The sequence below is a fragment of the Silurus meridionalis genome, chromosome 18, assembly GCF_014805685.1.
Source record: "Silurus meridionalis isolate SWU-2019-XX chromosome 18, ASM1480568v1, whole genome shotgun sequence".
Taxonomy (NCBI): Eukaryota; Metazoa; Chordata; class Actinopteri; order Siluriformes; family Siluridae; genus Silurus; species Silurus meridionalis.
This window is the reverse complement of record NC_060901.1, coordinates 21,689,905-21,702,697: the sequence shown is the minus strand read 5'-3', so window position 1 is coordinate 21,702,697 and position 12,793 is coordinate 21,689,905. Positions and strand designations below refer to the sequence as shown.

Genomic DNA, 12,793 nt, shown 5'->3' with positions numbered 1-12,793 from the left:
CTGACAGTGGGTGTGTCCAGAGACTTCAGGAGCTCAGTATAGAGTGTTTACTCAGCCATGTTTCTCTACATGAGGATCTCCAGCACCAATGACAGGAGTGCAGTGAAAGAGGAGGAGCGACAACGTCACTGATACACACAAACATGCTGAAGGGAGGAGAGGAGAGGTGAAAGTAAAAGAGGAGTGGAGAAGAGTGGCCAGGGGAGGAGTAAAGACTCGAGAGGAGAGGAGATAAAAGGAGAGAAGAAAACAGGAGAGGAAAAGAGAAAAGAGAAGAGAACCTCTCCTTTCTCCTCTCCTTGTCTCTTTTCTCCTCTTCTCCTCTCCTGTTTTCTTTTCTCCTTTCCTCTTTTTAACTTTCTTCTCTAGAGGAGAAAATTGAAGAGGAGATGAAAGGAAAACAAAAAAAGAGAAGAGAGGATAGAAGAAAGCTGCTTTAATAAAAATAACAGTAGAAATCCTAATAGTCTGTAATAGTTTTATGGTTATTGCACTGGTTTTAATGGAATCTGTGTTTTTTTTTAAATGTATAACAAACAGAATTTATTTGAAATTCTTTCCTTTACACATCCCAGTTTGTTAGGAATTGGTGCTAAGTCAAAAAACTGGTTCCAGTCAACCAAAAACCTTCTCAAACGCTACTCCTGGAGTGAGATTAGATATGGCACCCTCTAGTGGTGGAGAATAGCAGAGCATAGTCTCCAGCCTGGACACAGACAGTGAACTGGAGGAGATCATTCTAGGTTCCAGATTATATGTGTTGATTACTACAGACCAAGGAGGTGGAGAAATATGTTGAGAAATGTACTCAAATGATGTGTTGAGGAATGGTCAGAAATCTGAAATGGTCAGAAAATATACAACGTGCTGCATAAACGTAGACGTGTCTACTGATGTTTAGATTCTCACGGTTACTTTGACGGCAAACTGAATGGATTGCATTCCATAAAGGAGAAGCCAGAGAAACCAGTTCACCCCTCCTACAAGCCTGAAGACCTTCTCTTCGGACTGGAGAAAACTTGCGTGTGTTCGAAACCTGAAGAACCTGAATGTTTTACGCCATTTTAAGCAGGTGTAAGTCTTCCAGAAAATGAAAACCTTTCAAGTTTAGCTTTTATTTGAACGATATATTATATTAAAGTGTACAGGGTGAACTAGAACACACCCCAGGCCTCCTCTTTTCCCACCTCCATCAGTACCTGCCTTCACCAACACCCTTGTGGATGAATGAAATCTCACAAATCTTTAAAAACATTTTGTAGAACATCTTCACAGATGATTAAACACAAACTTTTGTCCGTATTGTGTATGTTGGCTCAGTGTGTGTTGAAGTAAGTCCTGCTCTATGAGTACCAAAGGATACGGTACACCTGGAGGAAAAGATGTAAGAACTAGACACACAAAGGTGCATTTGTTTTTCACCTGCCCTGCAAGAAGTAAAAAATAATAATAAAAAAATACAAAAAAATAAATCAAGAAAATAAAATGTTCACAAGTAAATAGATATTGGTGTGCTGTTCGAGTGGGAATCAAATATCAACAAAAAAATTATTTTTTGTTTGTTTGTTTTTTTTTTTTTGTTTTGTTTTGGGTTTTTTTGCCATGTTTACTTCAATTACTGCCACCTACTGGTTCTCCTAATTATTATATATATATATATATATATATATATATATAATGATAAGAATGTTTGCAGTTCCGATTTTGCCCACTAGAGGCGCTCACTTTCTGTCGGATATCACTCTAAAGCTTTGAAGCGCATTCAGTTGGCCCTATTTGGCTTTTTTCAAATTCAAACAGTCTGTTTACTTCCGCCACGTGACCTTTTTGGTTTACCCCATGAAACATTACCTGCAGAAAACACCAAATGTTCATCAGAGGGTGTTCATATTTCTATGCAAAATGTTCAACTTAATTGTTTTTTTTGGGGGGTTTTTTCGAATCGCATCATTTATTTGCACTCCTGTGAATCCTTTACAATATTTGAACAAGTGACTGGTTCAGAGGCACACGCCTACACCAAACATCACATCTGCAATGTCACAGCATAGTTTATAGGATCTCCCACTATGTATTTATAAATAAATACGCTGTATAACCACATTTTTTGTAGACACCTGACCATATGATTGCTATGTGCTTCTTTCTGAGCATCCAGTTCCACATTGAGACCCAGTTTGCTTTTATTATAACCTCCACTCTGTGCTCATTTAGTTACATGGGCATCAGTAAAGCCACAAAAGTAAGTACACCCCAAGTGATAACAGCTGTAGGTTGTGTCAACATGCAAAACCACATGTCCTATTCATCATGTTCATGGTTTTGTCTGCTTGACAGAACCATACAAATGTGTGTATCTTGTATACAATTCTCTCATCGCCACTCGCTTGTTTATCAGGGACAAACAAGTCAAGCATGGTGGTGGTAGCATCATGGACTGGGGCTGAGAAGCTACGGTTCATTGAGGGAAACATGAATTGTAACGTACTGTGACATTCTGAAGCAGAAAATGATGCCCCGCCTTCAGAAACTGGGCAGAACTGAAGTTTCCCAACATGATAATGACCACCACCAAGATGACCACTGCCTCTCCGAGGAAGCTGAAGGCGATGAAGTGGCAAGTGTGTCTCCAGACCTGAAGCCTATTAAGCACCTGTGGGGATGAAGTACGCAGAAAGTGGAGAAGCTTTTGCTAAAATGTAAGGGTGTACTCACTTTTGTGATGTACTGATGTACAGTTCAGCCTGGATTGCGTCTGATTGCTTTGTGCGTAAACCAGGGTGATTCTCGGCCCGACCGATTTTCATATAAGGTCGGGAATTTGTTTAGGCAGGGAAATGAAAAACCATGAGAGAATCATCATTACCAAACGAGCGGCGGAAAGAGATCCTCGTCAATCTGATTTGTGAAACGTCAATTCCGTGGTAAAGTCTATTATCGCTACAGAATGTTCTTCGTGAAACTGCAACGCTCAGAATTGGCAGATCGACTGAATATAATATTGTTGTCGATGTTACAGCATGACTATAGAAAAAAACTCTGTACAGATATTTTATACTGTACTAAAAATTTTGATTATTATTATTATTATTATTATTATTATTATTATTATTATTTGGTCTGACCTTTGTCCTGCTTCCTGGGTCAGCACGTGCATGGAACATTTAATTTTCATAAAGTACCAGCCGGTCAGTCTCATTCAAAGCAGAATGACCACTATAGCATAGCATTTTCCATTCATTTTAATTGGGCTCGGAGACTAGTGTCACATTTCCTTTATCCCCCGAAGTCCGGTCCTGTGTTAGTTTTATGTAAAACCTGTAAAATCGAAAAAGATGCAAATATGCACATTGGACAGATGTCTTGCAAATACTTTGCGATTTATTATTACATTATATGTTATGATGCAGGGAATCTTCCTAACATTTTCCCTTCACTTAAACTAGGAGACTCAAACGTCTTCCGACATCTCAATACCTCTGTGCACAAAGCCAGCTCCATGAAGATTTGCGTTGTGGAAGATCTTGAGTGGGCTGCTATAGAGATCAAACCCTATTAACATCTTTGGGATTCATTGGAACGCACCCGAGGCCTAAATGTGGAATAGGATGCTCATAGCAATCTGATTGTCAGGTGTCCCCAAACTTTTGTTCATATTATGTACGGGAATGAGATTGGATGATGAGGCTGTAACAAAAATGAATTTTTGCCAAAAATCCAATTGCAAAAGATGAAAATGTAAAGATTTATTAGACACCAAAGACTTTATATAACGTAATTTTCCTCTTTTATATTGTTATTATTATTACCAATATCTGTATAAAAGGTCATTAGCAGAACATCTAGCAGGATTTTTTCTTTTGTAGGTTTATCCCCCTTCTTTTGCAATAAAATATGCAATCGTGGTTTGATCTGAAAGTCCTCACATGAACATAATGCACAAAGACACCAATTGTTTTTTTGTTTTTTTGTATAAAAGGTCATTAGCTGCACATCTAACACTACTTTTGGTGGTTCCTGACGTTGGTTCTTTTTCAAGCCAAGGTAATTCATTATGCAATAGACACCAAAAACACAATGTATATATTAAATAACCCAACAACAATCATACGCAGCACATCAAAGGTTATATTTTTGAATTGTTATTAAAGAATCACTATGATCTGTAGTCAGTCTGAAATCCCATGGAATAGACACTAAAGAGACAATGCCTTTATATATAACAACATTGTTAGATATAAAAGTGATATATAAAGACATTGTTGTATATAAAAACATTATATTATATTATAAAGACATTGTTGTATATAAAAACATTATATATAAAAGTGATATATAAAGACTGTTGTATATAAAAGTGATATATAAAGACATTGTTAGATATAAAAGTAGTATATAAAGACATGGTTGTATATAAAAGTGATATAAAAAGACATTGTTAGATATAAAAGTGATATATAAAGACATTGTTATATAAAAAAAGTTGTATATAAAGACATTCTTGTATATAAAAGTGGTATATAAAGACATGGTTATATATAAAAGTGATATATAAAGACAATGTTGAATATAAAAGTTGTATATAAAAACATTGTTATATATAAAAGCTGTATATAAAGACATTGTGACATTGTTATATATAACAAATGTAAAAAAAAAAATAAAATAAAAAAAAGCGTTGCCTTTCTTTTTTTTTCTTTTTTTTCTTAATTATTTTCTTTCTTTTTTTATGGAAGCAATAATTATATGATCTGAAAGATCTGCAAGCCCCTCAGAGCTGTGGTGGGTGAGCATGAGGATGGTAAGCTCTTCCCATAATGCCCAGTGAAGTTCCGTTCAGTTCAGCGCGACTGTCAGTTTGAACTTCCTTCCTGCCTTTTGTGCATGAAACATACCGAGACGCGAGTCTGCGAGTCTCAGCGGGGATCCGTGAGAAGCGCATCGGAGCAACAGCTACATTCACCAGTCCCACAGCACGCTTCTGCATTACAACTGCACTGCTGTGTGTGTGTTTGGGTTTGTTTTGGTGTTGCAAACTTCAGGAATCCGATCAACTGTTTTAGTTTTTGTTGATTTTATTTTCAACTTTGCAGACGCTTTTTGATTGGACGCACAACCCGGCAAACAAACACAAGCCTTCACCTACAAAACGAGTTTCACTCTCACCCCGAGGTAAGCACACGACTTGGGTTCATCTGTATTCTTCAAACATACAGGCAAGAAAGAAAAAAAAGAGGGGGGGGGGGTGTTTACTTTTGCTCCAGCTCCTTTTTCTTGTACGCTGAACAAAGTGTCTTTTAAAATCTAATGGAAAGATGGAAAGACCAAACAGCTCAGAAGGGACTTTATGACAGTGTAACAATCTGTTCATTGTACCTAATGGAAGAAGCCTTACAACATACATTGCTTTGAAATAAATACATCAATCCGGTGTAGATCAAGATGTTTTCATGTGAATCAGCAACCCTCAGGGCTCTGGAATCTTTTATTTTTGGTTATCAGCTTTAAAGGAGCAGATGCAAAGGTTTAAAGAACGGCGTTCGCATTCCATCCTTCACCAGTTCGTTCACAGGGGGGTGTTTTCGCCCCGTCTGATCGTCTTCACCACGTGTTTATCTACTCGCATTGGGTTGTTCTGTAGACCACTGGATACTGGGTCGGGTCACAGCATCTAATCCGGATTTGTTTTGGACAGAACCTCATTTCGAGAGACTTCCCTTGTATGTTTTTTTTTGGGGGGACGTGAAGCTGTGAAGCAGCAAGTTCAGACAGTAAGGTATAGCAAATGCAAACTAACGGTGCAAGCTGAGCAAAGTGCAAAACAAACGAAACAAATGCTTATAGCAAAGACGAACCATACAGATGAAAAAATAACTCCTAACCGAATGAATATGATCAAGCTGCAAACAAACTACCAACGAAAAAAACCCGTGAACAGACGAAACTAACTGCAAACTTAATAGACGTTACTGTAGAACCTAGAAAAAGAATGTGAACAAACAAATCCGAACTTTACAAACGAAAAAAGACGTTACAAAATTCAAATAAAAAATAATGTGAAAAAACTTGAACAAATTGCAAGCGAATGAACACAAAAAAAAACTAAAACCTGTAAACAAACAAACCCAGAATTTACAAATGCAACAAACTGTAAAGTAAACAAATATGACAAAAGTACTAACTGCAAACAAATGAAGTCAGATTGTATAAACAAAACTGCAAACTAAACAAATATTGCCAAGTTACAAAATAAAAAAAAGCATTTAAACAAACAAAACAAATTACACAAACTGCAAAGAAAAAACTTTTTTGAACTAAACAAACTGTAAACTAAACAAATATCACAAAGTTACAAACAACCTTTGTAAACTAACATGCATGCAAACAAACCTAAAGTTTACAAACAAAACAAACTGCAAACATTTTAAAACTGCAAAGATGTCTCTTTAGTAAAAAAAATTAACATGGAGGAGTAAAAAATAAAGGAGGAAGCTGATAAATGAATGCATGTACAGTCACACTGGAGATCACTTTGACCCCTGGACATCAGACAAGGCTTCATTTTGCTGTTATTTATTTGTTTGTTTGTTTGTTTGTTTACCTCACCTTAGCAGTAAACAATTAAACGTATGGTTCGATTGCAGTAAAACGTTCGGTAGAAGAGGAACTTCATGAGCGATATCTAACGCCACCATCTGGTAGTGTCTGGTGATCAGTAGAGATGTTTGTAGAGAGGCCATCAATCGACATCATTGTTTTGTACTTAGTTTTTACATCTTAGTACTTAGTGTTTTTTGGATGTTGGTTCACACATCGACGGCAACACGTTAACGCTCGTCACTAATTGGTTTCTGTCTTTAACACTAATCCGCCAGTGTTTCGATTCAGTGACGCAGAAGCCTCGCATTTTCATTTAGTGGTTTAGGACTTTTCCTCTGGCAGACAGGGAATGCAAAATGTTATCTTCAAGTTAGTACCTTTCATTAGTTGTCGAATGCTTTTTGCTCGATGATTAATTGAAACACACCAGCAGTGATTTGTTTTTCTTTCAATGTGTTTAGAGGTGGATCTACCGAATGGTCATGCTGTTCTGGAGGTGATACGGAGGTATGTTCATGTTTCATGCAGGTTTTTCCAGTTAGTGGGAAATGTCGAATATAATGATGTTTCCTGCAAAACTAAAACCAGTTGTTTTTTTCTTCTCAGCAGCTTGCACAAATAGATGTATCAGCGGTGCGTACAAAAAGTGAATGAAGCACGAGGGCTGGGATTATCGCGTGTTGCTTTACGAGTCCGCCTTTTTTAACCTTGACCGCATGATGGTTGGCTCCAGAGGCCAGTGGGGTGTCGATGACTAGGGCTAAATGGGAGGGCTTCTGGACAAAGCCAGCCTTCTATTATGGCTGCTTATGCCCTGAACTGCCTACTCACGATGAACCCTAATAACCTGACTGATAAGAGCAGCCCTCGGACTGCAAGGCCTGTGCTTCCAGTCCCGGACCGATCCACCTACAGCCCACTTCTGGGAAGGAACAGTGGTTCCTACAGCCCTGGTAGCTTAAGTCCTAGCTCTTCTAGCACGACATCTTTTGTCTTTGTTTCCGGAGTAAGCAGCACCAACAACTCCCGGACGCGCTCCCCATGCCGCTCACCAGATCTGCTGGGGGTGAACGTGGGCACTCGAGTGCGAAGACTGAGCGGGACAGACCCAGAGGACGAGCAGGAAGAGGAAGAGCGGCGTGTTGCTCAGCAGCTCCAGCGCAGCAAGGAGCTCCAGAATGTAGAGGTGAACAAGAAAGTGGACCTGTTCGAGGCGCATATTTCTGCTCGGGCCCAGAACCTGGAGCTGCAGCGAAGCCCTCGGATTTCCAGGAGACAAGGCCTGAGTTCTAGTCCTGTGCCTCTGACAGACAAACTTAGCTCAGACTTGAACTTCACGGATGTCTGGAGCGTCCCCCCGGAGCTGCAGAATGGGAAGAACGCCCAACCACTGCAGAGACACGGAGAAAAAAACAACGCATTTATTATCAATAAGGAAGACTGTATCCTGCGGGAAGACAAATCAGTGGACCCATCGACAAACAACCTCTCGACATCACAAGGGGCTGCCACAAAGACAAATATGGACAAAGCTCAGGCAACCGAAGCTCAGTTTCGGTTGAACGCAGAGGACAAGGGAGCCATCCCTGCCGTCATAGTAACAGACCATGGAATAGATGCTGGCGGAGAAGGCCAGGAACCGCAGGTCAGCCCACAGTCCATCCAAGCACTGCGGAAACTTTCCTCCTCGTCTGCCTCTTCCACTGGCTTTTCCTCCTGGGAAGAATCAGAGGAAGACCTGTCCAGTGACCCAGAACGTACACCAGCCTTTCTCCAGACGCAACAGAAAGCAGTAAGTGCACATTTCAGACCCTTTTCCAACCCATTTCTTTCTTTTCATTTCCTTCAGGGACTTTTGACCTTTGTGACACCTAATGCAGGATTTACTGCTGAATCGTCAACAAATGCTGAAAAATCGAATCATTGTAATCATTAGCAAACTGTTGTGTTGTCAAATTGTCCTTCTGAATTGCGATTTATTGCATTACTAAGACAATCTCACACTGTGTGTATTAGAAAGAGCTTTGTTGCTCGAGTATTCAACAGAGACCACCTACATGTTGGAAACCCGTGTAGGAAAATCCGACAACCGGATCGTCATCGATCGATTTGATGTTTGAGTTGCGCTTTAAAAACTCACTAAAAGGTTGTAATATGGCAAATTTGATCTTTTTTTTTTTAAGCGTACAGTTCAGTACAGTTTAATTAAATTGTATAGGATGCTGCGCTTGTACCTTTATTCTTATATACCTATGTACAAAAGATGACCTGATCCTATGCCGCTGAGCAATCGTGCATAATTTTGGTCAATTTTACAGATTACTAACACAGTTAATGCAAATTTCGTCATCTATTTTTTTCTATCCACTGATCTACACTGTATTCATTAATGCTAAACCTGATTTGAACCATGCTCCTCATCCTGCATCCTGCATGCAACAGGTCAAATTTAGGTGCCTTTTCATGTGTACAGTGCTTTTTAAAAAATATTCAAGCTATTTATAATATTCTCGTCCACTTTGGATAGTAACACGAAGTTAATGCATTGCGCTTGTACCCTTTACATGCGATGTCCTTTGTGCTTAGTGAGCCCCTTGACCCTACTACAACGAGCATCGTTCCCTAACCCCGCTATTAAATAAAATCGGTTTCATTCTGCGCACTTTTGCTCGCGCAGCCCTACGCTGTCTAAAAAACAAAAGCATTGTTTTTTTTCTTTAATTGTATGACCATTCACTGTGGGGTGTTCCTGTTCCTGTGTGGCTTTGGAAACTGATCTTATCAGCAGTTTTGGTCAAATAAGTTACCCAATAGAAGTTTCCATTAGACTTGGCTTGACTTTAGGTAGTAGTTAGTAGGGTTATACCATGGGCTGCTGGGTTATACCGTACATATACTGTATATTCTATAAATATTGGGGTTGACGGGTTTGTTTAAAAAGAAAATGTTGAAGAAGTGTGTAGTGTGATGCAGTGTCAACCTCTTCAACTCAAGAATTACGTCAGACTTGCATCACTCCCAGTGCCACATAACTAGTAGTAGTTATAGTAGTAGGAGTAGTAGACAGAGATGTAGTAGTATTATTGGTATTAGAAGTAGAAGTAGTGGATTTAGTAGTAACTAGGAAATTAAAAGTAGTTGAAGTTGTTTTATTAGTAGTAGTTAAAGTAGTAGTAGCAGAATTTATTAGCAGTATTAGGTGGATAAGAAGAAGTAGTATTAGTAGTGGTATTGTTATTAGAAGAAGTATTAGTAGTAATAAGTGTAGTGTAGTACTGGTAGTAGACGTAGATGTATTAGAAGTAGTAGTAGGTAAAGAAGTGGTACTAGTAGAAGTTGTAGTAGCAGGGGGATTTAGTAGGAGTAGTATTAGTATTAGTGGGTGTAGTAGTAGTAGTAAAAGTAGTATTAGAAGGAGTAGTAGGTAAAGAAGTGGTGGTAGAAGTAGTATTAGAGGTAGTAGTAGTAGAAGTCGGTTAAGTAGAATTATCAGTAGTAGTATGTGGAGAAGTAGTAGTGCTATTATTAGGTGTTTTTGTAGTAGTACTAGTAGTAAAGGTAGTTGTAGGTATAATTCAATAGTAGAAGTATTAATGGAAGTATTAGTAGTAACAAGTAGTATTAGAAGGAGTAGTAGGTAGAGAAGCAGTGGTAGAAGTAGTATCAAAAGGTGTAGTAGTAGTATTAGAAGAAGTAGGTGTAGTAGTAGAAGTAGTATCAGAGGTAAGAGTATTAGTATTAGAAGTAGGTGAAGTATTAGTAGAATTAGCAGTTGTAGTAGGTAGAGAACCGATTGGTAGAAGTAGAAGGTGTAGTAGGTAGAGAAGGTGTAATAGTAGTTTTAGTAGTAGAAGTAGGTTAAGTAGATTTATCAGTAGTAGTATGTGGAGAAGTAGTAGTACTATTACTAGGTGTTTTTGTACTAGTACTAGTAGTAGTATTAGTAAAAGTAGTTGTAGGTATAATTTAATAGTAGAAGTATTAATGGAAGTATTAGTAGTAAGTGGAGAAGTAGTATTAGAAGGTGTAGTAGGTAGAGAAGTGTTGGTAGAAGTAGTATTAGAAGGTGTAGTAGGTAGAGAAGGTGTAGTAGTAGTATTACTAGGTGTTTTTTGTAGTAGTACTAGTAGTAAAAGTAGTTGTGGGTATAATGCAGTAGTAGAAGTATTAATGGAGGTATTAGTAGTAAGTGGAGTAGTATTAGAAGTAGTATTAGGTAGAAAAGTGGTGGTAGAAGTAGTATTAGAAGAAGTAGGTGTAGTAGTAGAAGTAGTATTAGAGGTAGTAGTATTAGTATTAGTAGTGGGTGAAGTATTAGTAGAATTAGCAGTAGTAGTAGGTAGAGAAGTGGTGGTAGAAGTAGTATTAGAAGAAGTAGGTGTAGTAGTAGAAGTAGTATCAGTATTAGGTGAATTATTAGTAGTATTAGCAGTTTTAGTAGGTAGAGAAGTGGTGGTGAAGTAGTATTAGAAGAAGTAGGTGTAGTAGTAGAGTAGTATTAGAGGTAGTAGTATTAGTATTAGTAGTAGGTGAAGTATTAGTAGAATTAGCAGTAGTAGTAGGTAGAGAAGTGGTGGTAGAAGTAGTATTAGAAGAAGTAGGTGTAGTAGTAGAAGTAGTATCAGTATTAGGTGAATTATTAGTAGTATTAGCAGTTTTAGTAGGTAGAAGTGGTGGTAGAAGTAGTATTAGAAGGTTTAGTAGTAGAAGTAGGTTAAATAGAATTATCAGTAGTAGTATGTGGAGAAGTAGTAGTACTATTACTAGGTGTTTTTGTACTAGTACTAGTAGTAGTATTAGTAAAAGTAGTTGTGGGTATAATTTAATAGTAGAAGTATTAATGGAAGTATTAGTAGTAAGTGGAGTAGTATTAGAAGTAGTATTAGAAGGTGTAGTAGGTAGAGAAGTGTTGGTAGAAGTAGTATTAGAAGGTGTAGTAGGTAGAAGGTGTAGTAGTAGTATTACTAGGTGTTTTTGTAGTAGTACTAGTAGTAAAAGTAGTTGTGGGTATAATGCAGTAGTAGAAGTATTAATGGAGGTATTAGTAGTAAGTGGAGAGTAGTATTAGAAGTAGTATTAGGTGAAAAGTGGTGGTAGAAGTAGTATTAGAAGAAGTAGGTGTAGTAGTAGAGTAGTATTAGAGGTAGTAGTATTAGTATTAGTAGTGGGTGAAGTATTAGTAGAATTAGCAGTAGTAGTAGGTAGAGAAGTGGTGGTAGAAGTAGTATTAGAAGAAGTAGGTGTAGTAGTAGAAGTAGTATCAGTATTAGGTGAATTATTAGTAGTATTAGCAGTTTTAGTAGGTAGAGAAGTGGTGGTAGAAGTAGTATTAGAAGGTTTAGTAGTAGAAGTAGGTTAAATAGAATTATCAGTAGTAGTATGTGGAGAAGTAGTAGTACTATTACTAGGTATTTTTGTACTAGTAATAGTAGTATTAGTAAAAGTAGTTGTAGGTATAATTCAATAGTAGAAGTATTAATGGAAGTATTAGTAGTGGAGAAGTAGTAAAAAGCAGGAGTAGTAGTAGGAATATCCGTAGAAGAAGTGGTAGAAGCAGCAGCAGTAATGTTATTAGGAGGAGGAGAAGTAGTAGTGATAGTAGAAAGTGTTCAAGAAACACGTTACGTCAACAGTCATCGTGGTGTAGTGTGTAGAAGACCTTCCATAGAAAGCGTAATGAGTCAGACTTTGCCTTCAGGGAGGAGATGTGCGATGTAAATGCAATATTTGCTTCCTCTTTTGAAACTGGTATGCAGGTATGTAATGCAGGTAATGTCATCGACACACTTTTTCCTCCTCACTGTGAGAATTCGGCAGAGCGCAAGAGGGTGTGTGAGCGATCGAGAGATTTTTGCATACAGAATATGTTTTTTTTCGGTGGAATGCACCAGGACAGGTCATATTTTTTCGTGAAGATCAAAAGATACATTGGGGTGAGATCTCGAAACAGGGCCCAAGCGTGAGACGAGAGATTTCACGTGTGTTTTATGAGAAAAGGTTTTTTTTTTCTCTGGATTCCTTCCAAGTTGTTTATAGTCTCCTCATTCTGTGTGTGTGTGTGTGTGTGTGTGTGTGTGTGTGTGTGTGTGTGTGTGTGTGTGTGTGTGTGTGTGTGTGTGTATTTTCTTTTTATTCTTCGGAAGGATGGACTTGTCTTTAGGTTGTGCATTGAACCAGGACAGAGTTTGTGTGT

The 12,793-nt window shown here is 38.1% G+C and overlaps 1 protein-coding gene across 5 annotated transcripts in view; it reads left to right on the top strand.

Annotated features, from left to right (window-relative positions):
- The first annotated feature begins 4,801 nt into the window (after positions 1-4,801).
- itpkb (inositol-trisphosphate 3-kinase B) overlaps positions 4,802-12,793 on the top strand; it is a 24,442-nt gene continuing 16,450 nt past the window's right edge. The window contains exons 1-4 of one of the 5 annotated variants that reach the window (XM_046874430.1): positions 4,802-5,004; positions 5,094-5,172; positions 7,062-7,107; positions 7,210-8,392. In XM_046874430.1, the coding sequence (XP_046730386.1) occupies positions 7,400-8,392 (993 nt within the window). In that variant the 5' untranslated portion in view covers positions 4,802-5,004; positions 5,094-5,172; positions 7,062-7,107; positions 7,210-7,399. Of the gene's footprint in view, positions 5,173-5,338; positions 5,777-7,061; positions 7,108-7,206; positions 8,393-12,793 lie in introns of those variants that run through there. The other 4 variants (XM_046874428.1, XM_046874429.1, XM_046874432.1 and 1 more) reach the window with 4 other exon arrangements.